Source organism: Ylistrum balloti, unplaced genomic scaffold (assembly GCF_031769215.1).
Source record: "Ylistrum balloti isolate Yb309-2 unplaced genomic scaffold, AGI_CSIRO_Ybal_v1 Utg370452, whole genome shotgun sequence".
NCBI classification, from domain to species: Eukaryota; Metazoa; Mollusca; class Bivalvia; order Pectinida; family Pectinidae; genus Ylistrum; species Ylistrum balloti.
The window spans coordinates 1,639,136-1,661,635 of NW_026782300.1; the positions used below are offsets into that span (position 1 = coordinate 1,639,136).

Here is a 22,500-nt window from a genome sequence, read left to right on the forward strand (position 1 = left end):
AATCCTCAAGCTGATGTTTGAAATGTGAATGAAACCCTGTAATTTTCAATGACAGCACCAAGGCAACCAGGATCCTGGGGCCCGATCAGAAAATTGAACCCTATTCTATGACACCTAAATGAAGTAGATTTTGTCAAATTTGAAACGCAAGCATGAAGTAGGATAGCGAATCGGAATCCTGAATAAATCAGAATGTTGAAACCAGCAATTGAAACTAATCAAACTTCTCGAAATATATTTAAACGAACAAATAGGCCATGTCATGTAAACAAAAACCACTGTATTGGCGAAAAATAGCACAGTCACGTGAAATAATGAGACCAACATGAAGGAAGTCGATACGGTCACGAAAAACGTTTATGGTTTTGATCGTTTGGTGACTAATATATCTGACATAGAAAATGAAAATTGAAGAAAATACTTTAACATGTATGAGGGTAACAATAAATCATTTATATTTCAGACTTAAAATTAGATCGCGATTAGGATTTGCTCAAAATTTATTGTACTCGAGAAAGGAATGAATTAAAGTGATCAGCTTGTTTTCCCATTCCATCCACGGAGTATCATACCACGGACTTATATACACATATATGTGTATATAAGTCCGTGATCATATGATGTGTTGAATTGTTACTGAATAAAAATATTGTGTAAACTTAAATCGTAACGAGACCTTTTCACATTTTAGTAACTGATGTATATATTTTGATACATACGTCTCTTATTCATTGCAGTACTGTGATTGCAGACCAAGTCGTCATATAATGAACAAGGAACGGTGTTGATTCTGTACCGACAAAATTATTTAAGATATCTAATACATTACATAATGTATCTAATTACATATATCATAACTTTATTCTCAGTACGTCAATAAACAGAGGAGACATTTAATCTAATTTGTCTAGCCTGGTTTAACAATGTTGTTCAGTGAATAAATGGCATTGAACTTGCTTGGCCATAATAAAGTATATAGTTATCGGGTAACGCATGTCTGTTTCAAGCTCAAACAGCCCATCGTAGCTTATACAATTAGATAACAATTATTCGCACGATTTAACCTGTCATGTTCAGACAAATTCTGAGCAGCTAGGCTAAACACAATATGTGAACAAACGTATGTTTGCACACGTTTATGAAATTTCTGACTTTTTTCAAGACATATACTTGATTTTTACCCTCGACGACTGTTATAGATTTTTATTCAAACGATAAAGAGATAAGTCCAGCGTTCCAGCATGATGACGTTTAGAAATACGTTATTTTTAGGAACTAGGCCTCCGTCATGCAGTGTCGATTTGTTCGCATCGGCACTTGCTCTGCCATTACATGCCGGAAGTACGGCAAAGTGGAATGATGGGATGGCTCTGACGTCACGAATGCTTGAAAAGACAAAAGATGTGGTCTAGGGCCAAATATTTGCGTTTTCCTGAAGATTCGGACCCCAAAATGGTCATATATTGACAACTGAATGGGTAAAGAGCTTGGGAGGTTGCAAAGGAATGGCAAAGTACCATTGCAATTACTGCCAGGGGGATATTTCAGGGTTTAGAATCAAGTGCTCTGAATGCCCAGACTTTGACCTTTGTTTACAGGTAAGTATGACGTAGTAGCGTGCATTTTGATCGGAGTCGATCGGCATTATTATTAGTCGATTCCCTTAAGATTGTTAAGTCTTATGTCACATTATTGTTGTCTCCGTATTTTTTATTTTAATTTGAATTTATTTCCAGTGCTTTTCGTGTGGAGCAGAGAGTGGAGGCCACAAACGTGACCATGATTATCACATAGCGGTAAGTTGGATTTCCCCCTCTGTGCCTCTGAGCCGGAAGCTTTGGGAATTCCCGCAAAGAAGTGCTGAGGAATCTCCTTTACCTCAGATGGGTTTGAAGTCTAAATTGGACGCTTATCAACGACAACAGAAAACATTTACATATGATACAATGTGTATCGTAAATATATTTTTGTAATGAAACTACAACCAAGATTTAATATTAAAGTCATGATAACAACATGACCGATTTCCATCTGACAGAATACCGGTGACACTTCAGAATGAAATCAGACAACAAAGCGTATTGTGTGACTGTCAAAACATACCATGCTTTCTTGACACAAATTTGTAGAACCATTGCACATATTATGTTAGTGATTTGGAGATACAGATTGCAACTGTCAAGGCATGTTCATGCTAGAAATAGATTTTATTCATTTTGCGAAAAAAAATGCATAGCAAGATTTATGCTATATATAACCACTCTTCTTGGTCTGCATAAAAGGGCGTGAGGGGTGATACTGTGGGAGAAAACTGAAGAACCCAAGGAAAATCACATGGTTGGGCAGGTGACCTCATACCTACTTGTATCTGTTCAGGAAAATGAAACTTGGACATCTAGGTGAAAGTAAAGTGTCTTACTACTGTGCCACCCAACCACCCATGCATGTTCTTGTTAAATGTGCAATACAGTTTAACATATTTTTAGAAATTGATCAGACATCCTTTTTATACCTCTGATTATGTTGTAACATACTCAAATAATGTTTGAGAATTATACTGCAAGAAACTTCTAACTTCCCAAAAGCAGTTTATTGATGCTGACTGTCCAATTATTGAAGTTGAGATTTTGATAATATTTAGAATTTTGGCATATATTTAAATGTACAATGAGATCAAGCATGTTATTACTTTTCTGCCAGTGAAATATGGAGAAATATCTCCTGGATGAAAGTGTTATTTTTCACTATCAAATATCCTCATTTTTTGTGAAATTCCATGACAAAATCACAAAATCTTTCATGCAAAAATAGATAGAGACTTTCTTTTTCCTTCCAACATGAAACAGACAAAACAGCAGCAGTTTCCACTGATGGGTTGCAAAATGTCATGATTTAAAAAAATAAAAGAAATACAAATATGCACATGGGATATAAAACAGTATCACTTGAAGTTTGTCTTTTGTTAATTGTATACATTTTGTGTGATACATACGTCTCTACCTTGAATTGAAGGAAACCACCATGTTTTGAACCTAGGTCAACCAAGCCATAGCCTTAAATCAGGGCAGAATAAATTAGCAAAAAAAGAAAGAGTGATTAGGGAATAAAAGGTTTGCTTCTGACACAATAATGTCATATAATGAATTGGCCAACCAGTGGTCTCATGTTATTTGTGATTGCTATATCTCATTACTGACAGTCCATCCTGATTGCCAAGTTTGACCTCTTTTGATGGTTTTGGAAACCCCGACTATGCAGATAAAATATAACCCAGAATGAATTTCAAAACGAGGCAGATATTTACATTAATAGTTTATAACAGCTTGGATTTTACACGTTACATGTATATTTACATTTGCCATTTCAATTCTCCCCCTTCATCCCTTAGCAATGTACACTTAACTTGCCAACTTGTCATTCCTATGGCAGTCGTTTTACTGTTTAAAATCTTTCCATTTGTTATACTGTCTTAATATCCTAACCTAAGGGTCATGCTAACACTATTTTGAAAATCTTGGCTTTGTAGCTAATGCAGTGACTGTTTTTGTTCAGCACTGCTTCATAGAGGTCACCATACCATCTAAATAGCAATAAACAAGTTCTATTTTTATGTGCAGCCAGTAAATTCAAACTATCATGTAGATAGTAAGTCCCATTATATTGTTGGATGTTGAATAAGGATCCTCATAGTATTTAATTGGTTGTTGTTTTGTTTATTTTTCAATTTTGTCAAATGAATGTGAATTACATCAGTTGAATTTATGAAAAAGATTAAAACATACTATATGACATTACATTTCTGCTGAAGTATAGTCCAAATTAAAAAGTTTTATATCTTTTAAAATTTACATGTATATTAAATGAGGCATGCTTTGATACGGCTATAAGACCTCTTAAATGCCTAGTGAGTACAGAGGTTGTGAGGTATGAATGTTGCAGATGATGATGATGATGATGATGATGATGTAATGAAAAATTGTTAATAGTAGTGGACTCCATTGTTAAGGTTTTTTCAATAGATAACTATTTTTGTGCACACTTGGTTGCATAGATTTTGATGTAACCCTAAGGCAAGAATATTAGTATGTTGTATTATTTAAAAGAAAGCGTTACAGTCAATGTTGCGTTTTTTTCGTATAAATAATGCTGTTTAACAACAACATTTTGATATTTGATTCAACATATTTATATTATAGGGAGACGATGACACGTCTATAGGTGCATTTGACATTCCACAACCATGGTCGCTGGTTGAAGAGATGATGCTTCTGGATGCTGTAGAACAATATGGTTTTGGCAACTGGTGAGAAGAAAGCTTTGATTTAATTAAATGATTGTGTTAATATTGCAACAATGTAATTATGCTGATGGAGACCAGTTTTACTATCACAGTATCAGTTGCAATGGTAGCCAGGAAACCTACTGAATTTAATAAAATATAAATAAAATGCTTGTTTATTTCAGTGAGAGGTTAAATAGGATGTTATTTTTTAATAGACAACCATCCACTTTCATATAAAACAAAATATTACAATAACTGAACCCCAAAATGATGTACTGAATACAAATGAAATTTGACTAGAGAGAGTTAGCTTTTACAGACATATCATTTGATATATTCTTTTGGTATCCTTATGAGTTTTCTGTACTTGTACATGTAAACTGCAACATATTTGGCAGCAACACAGAAAGTTTGACACTTTCTCACACTTATGATAAAGTAGTGTTGACCTCAGGAATTGTTTGCCAATGTGCTTAGTGTAATATGTGCACTTCAGGTATCTCAAGTATAGTAGGAAATAACTGTAAATAGCAACGCAATCAAACTGTTTGAATCTCAAACTTGCTAACGTGATACACAATAAAAGTTTTGTCATCAATATTTCCAATTTATGTCATGAGAGAACAACTTTGATAATTGAAATTGATGATTTCATCAACATTTCAATGTGTTTTATTTAGTGAAGATATAACAGTTCATGTACAATGTTTAGTAGACTGTTAACTAAGCCATGAATTCTTGATAAAAAGTGTGATGACCTGATCTCCACTCAATGAATAAAGTTACATTGAAGTAAATATCCTGTCAGAGCCAGTAGCACAATAATGATTTGAAATGTTTTATTCATTGAATCTTATAAATCAATAGTTTTTATCACTTTCAGTTTCTGACACTTAACTTACAGGTAACTAGGTACATGTCAGTTTGAAGAGGTAGAGTACCAGAGGTGGAAAGTATGTGTGCAACAGGTTTAGTTAATGCATAAATTCAATTGAAAAATTTTGCAAATTATTATGAATTTGATTTTTAAACAGTGAACAAATTAGTCATATTCTTACATTTTACAGGGAGGATGTTGCTAACCATGTGGAATCAAGAAAAGGACCTGGTATGACTTTTTTGCTTTTTATTTTGTAAAACAGGGTAACATGCATTATTGTTTAGGCTAAACACAACACAGTTGCGGTTTCAGCCTATTGTCACAGCTTTTAGATCTAGCTGTTACTACCAATTCTAGCTTTCTGATTGGTGGAAACATTTCAATATTCCAATGATTTACCAGCGACCCCATTAGGCATTCATTTGCTTTAAACAATGCTGCCATCTTTCAAAGCAGTCATTCATGCATTCTGTCGCCATGAGACAATCAAGTCTTACCAAAACTGACAGAATAGGTGTTCATGAAAATATTCAGATTAAGACTTGCTAGTACGAACTAGCATTGATCTGGTTTGCAGAGGATTCTCCAAGGTGAAATAATATGGTGAAACGTACAGAATTATGTGATCATTCTTAGCAGTCTTTCTAAATGACGACAAGAAGTGATAATCAGTGATAGTTGTAAAGATTTTTCAGATTATATATATTTCAGAATAATTAATTTAGTTAGCGACATTATAGATATAATTGTAAAATAGATGGAGTAATGGAGGGTTAAATTTTCCTTGATTGCCAGCTGCACTAAACATTGTGTATCACACTCGAAGGCAGCCTTTTCAATTACATATCTTCAAATACTAAATAAAATAAGTGACATAAAAATTGTACTTAAAATGTTTATAATACAAAAATATACAAAGTTGTATATATGAAAAATAAGGGAATTATGTCAAGTTTACTTAAGCAAGAATGACAGCTTGGCACACATCTATGTTTTATACAAATACCATGGGTAATTGTGATGCATCTATAGATACTAAGGTCTTAAATACTCAAAAAAGTTGGCGATATCAAAAGGTGTATTGGTAATATGATTATGATACATCCTTACACCGAGTTTCATGTTGATATTTTAGAAATTAATTGAGCTATGGAGATATGAATTTTCTTCAACGGCCGTCGTTTTTGTGTGTGTATCACACTTGAAAGCAGCGTCATCTTATAATAGGGAATAAAATCAATGACAAGAAAGAATTCATCCTATGATCATTTCTGTGACTTTTATCAGAAACATGACACATAAGCACATTATGTAGGCAGGTTTACTTTGTCAAAGAGTAATACTCTTTTATTACATATTTTGATAAGGGCATTACACAAAGTCTATCCTTATTGTTATACAATTATAAGAGGTGGATATGCTTCGTAAACACAAATACGGTTGATTTTAATTGATATTAAATTTGTAGTCCTAAGATGCAATGCAGACTACGCATACTAATATGTCATCATTAACTTCTGCCAAAATGCAAGCAAGAGATAAGTGCTTATGGCTTCTCAGTTGTGATATCTGACATGAAAGAGAATAAAGTGAACCCTGTCATTTCATGACAGTCGAAAATGTAAATGTTTCAAAAGGTAGTCGTATATAATTGACTTACTTCCGATGTTCCACACAGGCAACTGTCTTTACTAATTGGTAATTTACTTTTTTGCTAGTTGCTATCACAAATATAAACACTTTGTCCTGATTTTGGATCATGTTGGCTTGAATAGTTTACATTAATATATGGAAGTAGTATTTATTTATTTCTGTTGCTCATAAATTTTATGCACTAGATAATCCCAAATTAATTATGTTGGCCTTGCAAAATCTTTTATCATTCCCCCAAAAAAATCTTACAGCAACATAATGTGTGTGCTCCTCACCTTGGATCTTTGTTTTTCAAGAAAAATTTTGCACCTTAAGCATTGGTCTTTCAGGTAACAAAGTAAATACTTTATTATCTATGGTAAAGTTTTGTTCTGGGTTCAATTCCAATATCATTGCTTGTGGCAATCTCTTGATTTGGAACTTCAAAATGTTTCTATGAATTGTACATTTTGCAAACTTGTCACTGATTTGATGGTTAACGTTTTCAAAATTTCATATATAGCTGTTGATAAGTATCTGCTATAAAAGTGTTTGATTGTTTTAATGTGATGGATTACATCTCTTGTTTAAAGCTACAAATATAATTTATCAACATGTTTAGCATTTTCTGTAATTAGAATACTTCAATGTAGGATTATGTTATTCATCACTGTCACACTGGAACACCTAAAAGAATTATAAACTGCATCTGGTAAAGGTATAATTTGATCCCAAATAGACTGTTTTTTGTAGATGTTTTGTTATAATAATACAAGAATGGGAAAAAAACCATTAGTATTTTTTACAGGCTTTATGGCCTTCGAAAGATAGGGGTTTTAATGTAAATGGTTTTAGATAAGGGTTCATTTCTTTTCAGAATGTGAGGAGCATTATGTCAAGTTCTTTATTCAAGGAACAATAGGTAGAGGTAAGTACTTTCATTACAAACATTGCTAAAACTGACCTGTCATATTATGTACTCTACAGGAATTCTGTACATGTTCCAAGTCTTGCTAAAATCTAAGAAAAAACAGTTGTTTTGATTATCGAGCTTCAAAGGAGAAAAATGCAGATCAACAATTTTGATTGTCTGCATTATATAGCCCTAAACCCAATTTGAAGCTTAGTTATATTTTCTAGCTTAGTCTATGACAATGTAGCTCTGTAATGAGATGGATGCCTCAATTCTATAATCTGTTTACCAAATAAATCTCAAAAGTATTCTAATATCAAGCTAGATAGCAGATATAGATTTTCAGTATTATAACTATTTTACAATTTATATCTGAAAATATATCTTACCATTGTAATGTGCTAGGACATGCTAAATTTTGATTTGAACTCTCAACATTTACTATACCAGATATGTTTTTTTAATGAAATATTTAGAATGGTGAAATGTGTAATTATTGTCAGATATTTTTCAGATTTTTTTTGTTCATTTTCTGTTTTCCAGAAATCTTGTGTGTTGATACCATTGGCAGCAATGTTACAGATCATTCTTGTCCAGATGGAGGTAAGAGAAATGTTTCATAAAAGACTCCTTGCTTCTCCGTTTATTATCAAACAAAATTCTAGATTTGTTGTCAACGTTCAACTTCATTGATTTTATTGAGTGAAGAAAGATATATGTATTTTAGAACATTACTTCATGTGCTGAGTATAGTGATAAAACTACAAGAGAAAACAGCAATATTTGTCAAATTTCAAAACATATTATAAGTCTTTTGTCAATTATCAACCAATTTCCTCGACTTTTGTCACCCAGTTGTTAAATATCCATCGTGATGGTCCTTTGTCTCCTATCTGTCAATAATCAAATATTTCCCTTGTCTTTAATCACCGGTTTTCAAATATGAAATATTTTCCAGGTCCTTTGTCACCTAGTATCACAGTCCCCATCAGTCCATTAGACCTGAATATACAGGAGCAGCATGAATTAGGTTACATGCCATACAGAGATGACTTTGAACGGGTAAGATGTGATGTATGAGGAATACGTTTGAGTTGCTGAATTTTCCCTTTTTCCCTAGATTTCTGATCTGAATTACTAGGATATAAAGTTAGAAGAGTGCATTTGATTAATATTTCTGTTCACTTTAGCTGTCATTCTAAACAGATCAGTTCAAATGTTTGCCTCGCTTTCTTGTTATTATTCCAAACAGAATTGTAGATAATTTCTTCCTTTGATATTTAGGGCGGGAAAATGATTGTTGTTATGTTATAATAATATTCAGTGAATGGTGCTTGGCTTAAAATCAAGAAAACATCATGCAGAATTAGAATTATTCCTCAGTTTCAGGACAATCCATTGGATTAAGTGAAATCAACTTTTAGAGGTAGAGTTGTAGCTTTGATAACTAAGCATCTTTTGTTGCTGCAGATTTCAAAACACAACTTTATATTACAAAAATTGTTTTTGTTTCATTCCAGGAACACGATAATGAGGCAGAAACTCTAGTCAGTAGTCTAGCAAATAATTATGATGATGAGGATATAGATGTTGGTAAGTTAGTACTGTCTATGAATGTATTTGTAAAAGCTTTCAAGCATCTCATGTGATATATTAGAGCCATATAAAAAGAGGTTTTGTATTTTCAATATTGACTTTGGTTGGCATTGATATATTCATTGAATAAGAATTTATGTTAATGTATCAAAGCGAGTTTATTACACGTTTATCGATGAAATGATTGAAGAAAGTCACTTTTTTCTGATATATTGAAGTAAGAAAACAACATGGTTTGAAGATTTAGATTATAGAAATCTATTTGTTGCTTCCAAGTCAGATGTGCTACAGTGTACCATAAATACTTTTCCTGAAACCCTAATTTCTCTTCAGGTAATGGGAATTTTTGTTTTGGGTTGTCGAGACCTATTCTGTTCTAGCATGATTCATGACTTTCTGATTTGAGAAAATAGGTGTAAGGAAACCAAATCTAGAATCAGATTCAGCTCTGCCCTCTTAAAGGTTGATCTTTGTTTATATGAATAGATCTCTGTTGAAATCTACCAGTTTTCCTGATGCATTAGAGCAAATATTGCTGAGACTATAAAAGATGATATTTTCTTAAGAGCAAAAATTCTGTTAACTGTTTATTCTGATAGTAATGCAGGTTAATAAAGATACGTTTTATTTTGTTTTCAACAGCTGTTAAACTAGCACAAGTTGACAGATATAGGACTAGATTAAAAGAACGGGAAAGACGAAAATTTATAGCACGCGAGTATAACTTAATTCAAGCAGCCACTACACTGGGCAAACAAAAATGTCAGACGCCAAAGAAAAAAATTTCGAAGGAGGATAAGTAAGTACTAATTATACACTTTACACATTTCATGCTGTGCTTGAACAAATGATACTGTCTTTTTGAGAACTTGATACAATCAGAACAACCATTGACTAATATCTTAATATAATTTGTGTATGATTTGTACCAAATATCACAGTAGTTTTGTCATGTTTTTTTCAGAGATCTGCAAGAAAAAGTCAAAGTTTTTTCTCAGTTTCATTCTTTAGCAGAACATGATGCTTTCCTTGAAAATATTCAGAGTAAGTATAGCAAGACAAATTGTTATAAAGTAGAAATATTGTTTTAATAACTGTTATAGTCATGATGTATAAAAGTATTGCTTAAACTTGTCTAGTGATATATTGGAATCTTTTGTTTGTAAAGTAAACTTACTTTAGTAACACATGTGATGTTTGTATTAAAAACACAGTCTCAAAACATTTTCATTTTTCAGAGGAAAAAGACCTCAAGACTCGAATAAAGTCACTTATGAGATACAGGAAGAATGGAATCACAAAACTAGATGGTGAGTTATAGAATATAAAGCAACAGTTTATGAGGTACCTGGTATCTTGTAAACTGGGGATCTGTAGAAGTAAACTCATGTTTAGTTGAGAGAAAGTAGGAAGTTTGTAAATTGAAATTATTTTATTCATTCTGTTACAAATATTCTTTAATATGTTTGAATCAAAAATCTTGTGTACAGGAGAGTGCTTCATCTTCTTTTTGACTTCTTCATGTTTGTTACTGCTAAAGTTGTAAATAATGTATAATAATCATGTATATTTCATGAAAGTACATGGGCAGCTTGAATGTAAAAATATCTAAATTGTTCAACAGATTTTAAAAACACCTTTACAAGGCTCCACAATAGATATCTGATTGTTTTTTTTTTTACCTGCAGATGTAGAACACTTTGAAGAGGAAAAATTCAAACGAGATAAGAAGAGAGACAATAAGAAAAAGCTGGTGAGTGTCGCGTTCACTCCCAAGTTGCTAAGAAGTGAATCTAGTAAGTTGATGTTTCATGGCAGTATAGTTATTTCCATTTGCCAAATTGCACTCTTTTTCAACAAATTTTTGGCATATATATTTCATGATCAATATATATTTTACAAATATTTGTCCTCATTTTCTTTCACAGAAGAATAATATCATAAAGAATCTGCCATATAACATAAGTCCTGTATGATATTGGATGGATGAGTGTGATATTTAGTTATAATGAAGAAGTTTGAATTTGATAGAATTAGATCAGTTCTGTTTTTGAATAATTTACAGAATGAATTGCAATAATATCAATATCAACTTGTTGTAACTAGTTACACCTTACATTTGAAGTATTTTTCTTTATTTTCCTCTTTAGGAATTATATATTATTATTGAAAAACTTTCATAATTCCTGTGGCTTAAATAATTTCCTTTTCTTAATTCAACATTTATCCTCATTATAAGAAAAAAACGCAATTGTTTGGTTTCAAAGGTTACCTTCATTAGGAATCGCACATTGCACTGAAACTTTCACTTGACAGTGATTCTTTTTTAATATATCAGCTTATGATTAACAAAAACATATTTGTTAGAATTAAAAAATCTTAACTTTCTACTACACCTGTTGAAAATGATTTAATATTCACTTAGATTAAAAAAAAGGGAAATTAGTTTAAAGAAGATCATATTTTGAAATGATGACTGTAAGTCAGCCAGTCGAGAAATCTTTCAAGCTTTGTTAAGGCCAACTGTTGATAGTTGATATCATATTTGCCTTTTATAAAAAGAGGTTTGTGCGAGAGTAAAAGCATATTTATCTATACTTTCTAATGATACATTTAATGGCCCAGAAAAATATCGAAATGTTTTGTAATCGTGATTCACATTTTCCTTAAGGTGCTTATGTCAAATGTGTTTGTATTAACTCACTATGATCATGACATCATTAATATATTTGTTTGGTGAATATATTGCCAACAGAAGAAAAAATGTTTTTGTTTTCACTCCAGTTTAAACCACTCTACACAACGTTGTCAGAGATATTACATACAAGTCACTGCTGTGTGACGGAGATGCAGTCACTACGGGTAGTGCCTCACCACAACTATTCTGTATTTACAGTAGTCTTGGTTGGTTATATATTTTGTAGGGCAACTCCTCGCCGCTAATCAAGAGAGGATCAATGGTCTCAAAAAAAGCCGCCGCCGTTATAGAGTAAGTATGATCACTTTATAGCTGTCCTAGTGTGGCCATTATAGTTATCATAAAGCAAGTGTGGTCACTTTATAGCTGTAATAAAGTATGTATGGTCAATTTGAGATTAATGACTACATCCAAGGTTTAACAATGATTACCTTTCAAATTTATTACAGATTCAAATCTAGGTAGTGAAAAAACAATGTTCAATACTTCAGTCTTTTATTAGAGGTAAAACATGTAATCTTTGTTTTCTTGAGCTTAATTTTATGAAGCTGATTACATAGAAGAAAACATGTCTGTGTAATAAATTATTGTTTTTCTTTCCAGAGAAAAATTAGATATACTTATAGACGACGAAGGTAAGTCTTGTTCAGTAGTGTTTATCCTATTAAGATTAGATCAGGTAAGTGCATGTTCTTTGTTCAGGTTTTGTTTTACTGGTGTAGCATTTCAGTCGTACTTCCAATATATTTCCCAAGTGATTCTCGATATACTCGAAGTGATATACTTAGTACTACCATAGCACTTGTATTTACAGCTACCCTCTCAAAAATGAGGGAGAAGTTCAGCTTGAAATTTCATTTATTGTAGATAGTTTGAAATGAAAAAAAGTTGTTGAAATTCTACATACAAGATATATTTCATTATGGTTTATTATTCAAATGGGTTCTGTCCGTTTATTCTTCGATCCATTTGGGTGTTGCTTTCCGTATGATATCTTTTGAAGGACTGGTTGGATTTCGATGAAACTGGTTGGTACACTTGATACCTTAACCAATTGTTCAAGTATGATTATCGGCAAATTCTGCGCATATTTAATGAGGCTGTCTTGACCTGATTCGCTGAAATCTTTCAGCACCCCTATTGAATGCTTTCCGCGGGTTATCTTTTGAAGGAACAAATGAATTTTGATGAGACTTGCTTAGTAAAGTTATTACATGATCTCAACACACAAGTTCGATCAACCATGAATTCCATGCATATTTAACATGGTGCTTTTACCTGATTGGATGATTTCTTGACAGGGCTCTTACACCCCATTTTGGGACTGGGGCCCGGGTCCCTTAGAACTGGGAAAAATAACTTGGTTTTCCTTAGAATTGGGAAAACTTGGGGTATAAATTGGGAAAAAAAGATACTATTTTGCATTGGGAATGGGGACGAATATCGGCCCCAAATCAGGCAGATCAAGAGCCCTGCTTGAAACAATCTCAAGTATTTCTTTCCACACTTCTTTCAAAGGAATGATCAAAATTTGTATGACTTGCTTAGCAGACTTATTTCCTTAACCACTCTCAGTTTGAGCATCAGCTAATTCCACAAATATCTAATGAGACAGCTGTGATCTGAATGGCTGACTGCTTTGCACAGAATATCTTCTGAAGTAATAATAAGAGACCTTTAAAAGACTCTAAACATATCTCTGACCAATTCAGTAATGTAGATGTCACAAAATTCTGGAAGAAGAATAAGTATAATAATGATAAGAAACGGAACACTAACAATAGGTCTTTTCACCAGTTGGTAAAAAGCCCTAATAAACCTATGTAAGTGATGTTGCACTATCATCGGTTGTGATTTCTTTTACTGATTGTAACTTTCTTGCAATTGTACATATCTGACTATCAGATGCTGTATTGTATTTTATCAATGTGTATAAACTAATTTCACTTGTCATACTTGAGAGGTTATAGAATCATTGATTGATCCAGCATCACTGAAATTAAGTGACAAATATACCATCATTACCATTACCTGATTTTGATATTCACAGTATTATGCTACTAAATTGTTATCATATTGATCATATTGATCACTTTCAACGGTACATAAAACTGAACATAAACCATAAACGGATTCAATACTTTAGTTTTTCATGTTGCTCACTTTACATATAAATATTTTACAAATGAACATGAGCGGGGGATCTCAATAACTATGTCCTTGTTTGTACCAGATGTCAAATAAATGAAATATTTATTAGAAGTAAATGGTTTTGAAAGAGTCTCAGCTGTGGGTTGTGTTTGTTAAGACTTGTTTCTGGTGTAAGATTGTTGGTGATAAAATTGCTGTTATGATTTCAATAATTAGACAAGGACAGGTTATTAATTTCAGTGCAGTCATCTAAGACGACCAGTATCCAGGTGTGTTAGGTTTTTCACTTGTTCACAGAAATCGATCTTAGATCATCTGTCACAGGTATAAATAGCTCAATCATAGATTAAACCTGTACCACATTGCCTGATGCGTGCACTTGCAGTTGTCCCAATGTCAGTGACTCTCGTAAGTAATGGTTACAATGGTCATCTGAAATGACTTGTATATATATAATAGCAATTTCAACATTTAGACAAGTTCTTGTTAATTCTTTTACGTATATTACTTACGAGAAGCTATTCTAATTAATTACCATATAACATAAAAGTGTTACAGTGGATTGTGTATTGAATAATATCATATCTTACAAAAGTCACATTCAGCTTCTTATAAAAACCAGGTTATTTTTCATAGCAGTTGCATCATGTTACTGTAGCATTGCTGTAACATTACCGTAGCACTTTCTTACTTAATTCATCTAAAATGGAACAACAAATGTTTACAGGTCTGTATTTCTTTAAATAATAATACATGATCCTTATAACGGTTGTCCTCTGATGCATTTCTCAATGAAAAAGATCTGTATTTTATTTTTCAGACATGGAAAGTGTTGTTAATGAAAGCATTTCTTTTTCTCAAATATGGAAAGCTTTTCCACTGTTCCTGATGGACAATTTTTTTTAAACATTACTATATTTCATGGTACTTACAGAGAAAAAAATGTTTTAACTTACTTGTCAAGTTTATAGCCTAATCTTGTCCTTTTATGCCACCACTAACACCAACATTTAGTGAGAGGGGTGCTTAGTAATAACTTTAAATTGTGTTGTGTATGCATGACTTGGTTTAACTACATTCAATTCAGTTCAGCTCATGGTTGGAATATTTTTCAATCTGATCAATGTTGAAAGTTGCAGATACTTCAGTGACTCCATGGTTATGTGAATGTATGTGGAAAGTGTGTAGTGCTTTTTCTTATTGATGCCTTCCTTTTTCAGAATCAAAAGATGAAGATGAGGAGAATGATAGTAAAGAAATGGCAGCCTTCCCTGGCTACGACATGTTGTCAGAGCGTGAAAGGAAGGTAGGCATTGTGATATTTACAGACCAAGAGTCGTTTATGGCAATGTAAATTAGGCATGGAACATATTATAATACAAATATCACCAAAATCAACAACCCCATTCCTTGTCCTTTATCTCTGTTTGGAGATTTAGTCCAAGAGCCAAAACATAGAATGTCTTACATGTTCTAACTGAGAATGACGAGGCAAACACAATTATGTGACTTTCACATGTGCTTGGGCTTGATCTTGCCACTGGGAGCTTATCTTATTTATATTGCAATAATAAGTTACAAAGAAATTCATGAAGATACTTTATGTGTTCTTTAAATGTAAAGACTTGATTTGTTCTTTGAATTTGTATAAGATTTGAACCAAGAACTCCCAGTTTTTCTACTTGTAGCTATAGGATGGTATGATTATATTTTTGTATTTTGTTGTTGTTTTTTATCATTATTTCATTAATACAAGTGTATTTAACTTTGTAGATTGTAAATGCCATATGATACTCAATTGATGAGAGATTTTTAGGAATCTGTTTGCTTGGGAAGGCTCAAACAGTTTTAATACTTGTAAATTACTTTGAAAACTTGAAAACTAATATTGAGTGATCCTTTTTTTTTTTTGCAGCTGTGCAACTCCATAGGTATGACTCCAGGGAACTACCTAACCATAAAGACCTGTATCATTAAGGTATGTAATAAAAAGTTAAAAACTCTTCCTGTTGTAAATACAAATGATTTATCAGTTTGGTCATTAAGAATCTCACCTTTGCAGAATGACCGTATTGGGTGTTGTAAGGCTTTGTTTATCAGGTTGACATCACAAGGGAGTAGAACAAAGCAGTTAGTGACTGATGTGCTTTCAGTACATCTCTCAATTTATGGACAAATTCAAACAAGTCAGTAGCTTCATGTCAAAAGCTAAGCAAATAAAGGGGCTAACCACTCTTTGAGATTGAGAATAAGTGTCTTAATTGGCTACAAGAGTGTGCTTATTGAAAATTTTATTGTCATGTCCTCTAACACTGCTATACTGGCTTCAACCAAATTGTAAAAGTAGCTCCTGACTAGGATATGTAGGTAAACAATGAATGGAATGCTGTCTGAGAGATGTAAGGTGGTATCAAAAATCAAATTATGTCAGATCAGGTACCAGGGGTTACTTTGGTTTGAATGAAGATGTCCCAAATAACAGGACAAGTAATAATTAATGTTGGCACTCTCCTTACTACCTGAGAATCCAAAATTATACATACATATAAAGGATTTACCTTCTGATGGTTTCTAACTGGGGTCTGACTGGAGTACCATGTCTAAATGTCTAAAGTGCTTTCTGTTAGTTAAGGATGTCTTTACTCCTGAGAAGGAAAAACAATCTGGTATTAAAATTTTTTGTTCGATTACATTTTTTTGGAAGGTTTGATCTAAGAAAGAAGATTGAAAGCAATAAGTCAGTATGTTGCTGCCTTACTTTTTCCAGCGCAGGTGTATATGTATAACAGGAAATATTTCATTTTCACATTTGGTTCTTGTTATTTTCCCTGTATAGTAGATATACCCTGCTATTTTCACAGCAACCTTTTTTGAAGATAAATTTTTGTCATACTTTGCAAATGAGGGAAAGATACTTGGATATTTAGTAAAAAGATAACATGAAAAAGTTTTCATTTGCTTTAATGGACTTTACACTGCATAGCAATCAAAAAATGAAAACATTTCAAAATGACCTAAATCCATTATTTGGCAATCTTCTATTATTAAATTTTTGTTAATACTGTATATTTGAATAGAGATATTTTGTATGATACTTGTCATGGTTAAAAAAGAGGGGGTCACTGTGCTTTATTTTTTGCAATTTTCACCCAAAAAGTTGTTTTTTCAATGATAAAGAAACAAATCGTTTTCAAGTCCTAAAAATCTGGGAAAGTGATCCATCGAGTTGGAACTCATGAATGTGAACTCTGTGCTTTGTGGTGATTATTCATAAGTTATACTCAAGAGAAGAACCTTAGCAACAAGAAAATGTTTAAATTGTTGACAGTATTAATCGCATCACCCTGTCAAATATGCCGTCAAAAAATAGTCCACAAGTGAAATTGCTTCAAAATGTCATAAAAATTGCCCTTTTTTCGTTTATTATTATATCTCTACAAAGTGTAGAAGACTACCAAAATCAAAGATATTATATTGGAATTTATTTTATAATGAATTATGTTTAACTTTCTGTCACATCATTAGAAAAGCGCATCCTTAATCTTTTAGTTAAGAAGTTTCTTATGCACTCCAGCTGTGCTAATGTCATTTTACTATTATTGTTATCTAGTCAAAGATTGCTTTATAGTTGTTAGGCTGTTCATGATAAATAGTGTACTGGTAATGTGAAGATACATATTGTTACAGGACTATCTACAGCGACGACAAGGACTGCCCAAAATAAAGATTCGCTACCCAAGTGGGCTTGACAAAACCCATCGGCGCAAGATTATGAGCTTCTTAACGGATAATGGTTGGATAGGTGTAACTTGATGAGTTCGTTGTTCCAACAGGGACTGGATAGCTTGCGAGTCAGGTGGGCTCTGGCTTTAGATCTTCACAAACGGCAGACTCTTCTTTATTAAATACGAGTGCTGCAGGGAAAAGCTGGGAATTGATGAGGTCCAATCTCTGAGATTTCCTTTACCGATGAAAAATCTGTAAAGCGTGGTCCAAATTGGCGATCATTACAAGACAAACAATCTTGAATCAGCTCAGAGTCATTTGCAAGACTAAGTTGTATTCTGCGTGTAAAATGAACAATTGCTGTGTCATATCAAGCTGCCAATGTCCAAAAGGCTAGTTGTAAAAAGAAGTGTTCACAGCAAAGAAAATTGAAAGTCTTACACAATTTGCAGCAGAAATAGCTTGTTCATTGTATTAGTGGTTGGTATTGAATTCCTTACCAAACATATCTCAGGTGATGCAAACATGTTGTGCACATTATCTGTGGCCAGACCAAATCATACAGCAGATGGGTACTTAACTGCCAAGAAATTCTGCTGAGTGATCCACATTCCCATACTCTTTTCACAGACTTGATACAAATGGTACATCTGATTGGATCTGTGAACTTGAGGGATGCAAGTGGGTTCAATAAATTAACAAGATGGAATAAGTTTTGAGGTTATTGTAAAAGTGATGAAAATGATAATTAATTTAAATTGGCTTTCCTGATACTTTTACATCCTTTTCAGAAAGTACCATTAACAAAAGTTCTAAGTTCCAAGCTGTATGGTGAACATTTATGAGAAAGTTAGAATCTGTCTGAAAAACCAGCTCTCTCTTCACATTTAATCACAACTCATTCATTTGAAGAAAGTCATTGTAGCAATCAGTTTTATATTTATTCTTTGAAACTTAAGAAAATAATCATAGTTGAACTTGACCACTTGCTCCCTAGGTGTTGATTATTAAACAAATTTCTCTACACATGTTAGTCTTGCTGCCATGATTTTGGCTATTTAAGTTGTAGGTGTAGTTGGATTATACCTGGAGATCACAATGTAAAATTTGAGTTAACTCTCTGCATCATAGGTAGAGTATCAGCATGCAAACCTCTTACAATCAAATTTCTTATATATGTATTTATATATAGATTAATTGATTATTTCTTTCTTTTTTCTTACTTTTTCAATTTGGTCAGACACTAGGAATGTGAATGGTATTGTTTTCAAGCATCCAACAGCATTATATTTGGTTCAATACTGAATTTACAGAAGTGTAAAGTTTTAAGTGTGGCCATGATGTTCCAGGAAATTGGTGACAGGATTAAGAGAATAACTGATACAGGTGTTCAGTGGTTGCTGCAATATCATGGGTGTGAGAGATGTGACAAGTATTTGAAACAAGGAAAAAAGATAATGTATGCCAGAAGAAAATATGATGTGTAACTGAAGATATTTCTCCTAAACACATTACAAATACATATTTCAAATTGGCAACAAGGAAAATGTATTAAGAATATGGGTTTTGAGTGAAGAATTTGTCACATGTCATAAAACACTACATTTCCTCATACAAAATAAGCATTTCCTTAAGATGGGTTGCCAAGCCATGGTTTCGGTCTCCTCGATCTTATTCATTATCTGTAGGATAAAAAAAACTAAGAAGTCATCTGGTATGCTGGTGCAGTAGTTGAATTTTTTCCATATCATTATTAAACATGATATTGGTTATCTTTTAGTTAGCTTTACAATATTTGGAGTACTTTGATGTGGCATACACTATTGTTACCTTTCAAATAGCATTCATCTGCAAGCATGAAATAAATACTCAGTGGAATTTGTGATGGGTCAGGAACTACAATATTTAGAATTATTAATGGCTTATGTGAAATGTTAAACATCTGAACATTGAAAAATAATTTGCTGAAGTCTAAAATGATTGATTATTCCATACCACTCTTAAGACCTCCAATATGCATTGATCATTTCAACAACATTGAAGTTAATTCCAGTGAGAAAAATCCAAGTAATTCTTTTTTTATTCAACCAGCTTTGTGTACAATATTTTTCTGTAAATGTTTGTTGTATTGAAGGAATGTACATAGTGAGAAATGTGTAGTGTTCCAACTTATTTATGAAAATGCAAAGTGTCTGTGCTATTTATGGTGTGTACAATCTTAAAACAAAACTTGATCTTTATTCTTAAATTTTTTAAATTTGGATCCTTCAAAATTTTTATGTCAAAATAATTGTAGCTTGTTTTTAATCCTGTAACTAATGTAAATTTATATTTATTTTGTATAGATGTAAATACCTGCCGACAGCAGACTGTTTTACCCCTGATATTGTACATGTGCTCATTTTAGTTACTAAACTTTTTCCTTTTTTTCTTCTCCTCAGCTTTTGCTGTTTAGGTTTGTGTCCATGATCCGTCTCTGATGAATCACATAATGAATTTCAGGGATTTCAGTTTTGAATGGAAATGATTGTGTTTCACATAAACACACTTTATTCCTGGTCACTGGTATTCATTACAGTGAAAGCAAGTATAGCTTGCAACTTCTCTTTGTGTTTGTTGTTTAATGGAATTAATTTTAAACATATTCATGGTAAATGAATGAGTTATCTTGATTTATTAGATTGAGAAAAGTCCCAATCTTTTACATTTTGTCTAAGCTTTTTCCCATTAGAAAATAGACTTTGTGCACCAATATAGGTGTACATTCATGATAAAAGTTTAGATTGTCATTCAGCATAGGACAATTTCTCACATAAACATTCATTATTATCATCAATCCATTCATGTCACATTTTGTTTCTTCAATGACTAGAAATGTTGGTATGGAGAGAAGGAGCTACTAAAATCTTGTTTTATTTAAGTGTGTCTAAGTGTGTCTGAATGGATATGTTTCCCATACTGCCAGTCTTTAAAACTTTCCTTCAGGTGGAATTTGAAGGCAGATGAGGAGTTTGAACCAAGGGTAATTTATTTTGACCCGATTGTATTGTGGTTAATTTATGATCGACCCAGTTGAATTGTGCTGGAAGTGTTGTGTGAAAGCCATGTCATAATTCAAAGCTAGAGAAATACATGGATATTGTTTGTAAGACATGTAAAGATGGAGTGCATCACAAATTTCATTCAAATAAATGAAATAAAATCTTGGTTTTGTTGTGCTTATTATATATTATCCATATCTTTCATTGACTCTGTCTCTAATTAACTCTGGCAAAAAAAAAAGATGATGGAAGATTGCAATGATGGAGTGATGTAAATTGTCAAGTTATTCATATCATAGTGGTAATGATAAGGAAGGATTTCAAACACATTCAAGATTAAAAAAGAGCTTCGGAAAAATGCTCAATAATTTATACCAGGCATAAAATGCTTTCATTCACATTATCTTGATATTTGTAGTGAAGTGTGTTGAATTAGTTGGTTAATGAACCTTTCCCTCTGAGACTTGCGTAATTAGAAAAACGACTCAATTTTATGGATGAAGTAATTTGAGATGTCTTGAAGGAAATGTGATTGTCTTTGTTCATATTATTTAAAGCAGGAGATACTTCTGTGGAGCATGGATAAATTTGATTGATGCATGTTTGGAAGTGTTTTTTCCATGTCACTTGTTCATCACATAAAATGAGTATGAATAACAGAAGGAACAAATTTCTAAATATCCAACATCAATCTTTATAATACGAAGTCAACCCATTTAGTAAATCTGTTTTATTGATCACATCATCACACACCTTACTACATCACACTTGAAAAATACATTATCACAAAAAAAATAAAAATACTTGTTCTACCGTAAGAACTACAAATAAACAGTGCTAAAAATTGCGTATATCATAAGATGTCTTGACTAAATGTAATTCTGATATTATATTGACAAAGTCCTCCAAATTCCTGTATTTCTTTGATGCAAACACTTGCTAGAACAGTTATTTTATCATGAAATAGAAATATTAAAAGATTTAAATATTCTCATAAAACAATGAAATGTCACACAAACTGATCTACAGTTAAAATCTACTTTGAAACATTCCTGTTTTATAGAAGCATACAGCGCGTAAATTATGCTCTATTCGGTGTCGCCAACTCAAATTATTTTGTTGGGTCAACCTGATATTGGCCATATGATGAGCTGCTCAAATAGTAAAAAAAACAGACAAATAAAGAAAGATTATGTATCTAACCCATTCTGATCTCTGGATAAGGGAAATAATTGATATGGTTACATTCATTTTTCTCTATGCTAGAACACAATAAAACGTGTTCAGTCATTTTATATCCGTTCAAGATGGAATTTTGAATTGAAGATATGAAAAATTAAAGAACTGTTCCCAGTATGTTAAACCTCATCGATTTCTTAGTATATATACCGTGGCACGATAATAACGCTATTAGTGCGTCTATTCACAAAAAAAACTTAATGCTATATATTTGTTGCCAAAACAACAATTGTCAAAGCTGTATCAAACCCCGTCTATATTATCACAATGAGGAAATAGTGTGTACTGCAGTGTAAAAAGAAACACTGCTTGACTATAAGTAAGCACTGTGGATATTAATGA

The 22,500-nt window shown here is 32.5% G+C and overlaps 1 protein-coding gene across 2 annotated transcripts; it reads left to right on the forward strand.

Annotated features, from left to right (window-relative positions):
• The first annotated feature begins 1,407 nt into the window (after nt 1-1,407).
• Nucleotides 1,408-21,084, forward strand: LOC132555090 (transcriptional adapter 2-beta-like). Of its 2 annotated transcripts, XM_060219430.1 has the most exons (17): nt 1,408-1,598; nt 1,737-1,796; nt 4,197-4,303; nt 5,350-5,390; nt 7,672-7,722; nt 8,251-8,310; nt 8,666-8,769; nt 9,228-9,300; nt 9,946-10,102; nt 10,268-10,347; nt 10,542-10,613; nt 10,992-11,056; nt 12,228-12,292; nt 12,605-12,636; nt 15,373-15,458; nt 16,068-16,130; nt 17,840-21,084. In XM_060219430.1, exons 1-17 carry the CDS (start codon nt 1,506-1,508, stop codon nt 17,963-17,965), a joined length of 1,335 nt encoding a protein of 444 aa, XP_060075413.1. In that variant the 5' UTR covers nt 1,408-1,505; the 3' UTR covers nt 17,966-21,084. The 2 variants fall into 2 exon arrangements, 1 of the variants encoding a protein (XP_060075413.1); XR_009554411.1 differs by lacking the exon at nt 17,840-21,084 and having other exon boundaries at nt 10,992-11,099.
• The last annotated feature ends 1,416 nt before the right edge of the window (nt 21,085-22,500 follow it).

What these genes read in the sequence shown, in the direction of transcription:
- LOC132555090 (XM_060219430.1), top strand. Translation starts at nt 1,506, where the DNA reads ATGGCAAAGTACCATTGCAATTACTGCCAGGGGGATATTTCAGGGTTT. An exon ending in TGTCAGAGCGTGAAAGGAAG is followed by an intron (nt 15,459 to 16,067) that starts GTAGGCATTGTG and finishes TTTTTTTTGCAG; the next exon opens with CTGTGCAACTCCATAGGTAT. An exon ending in TAAAGACCTGTATCATTAAG is followed by an intron (nt 16,131 to 17,839) that starts GTATGTAATAAA and finishes ATATTGTTACAG; the next exon opens with GACTATCTACAGCGACGACA.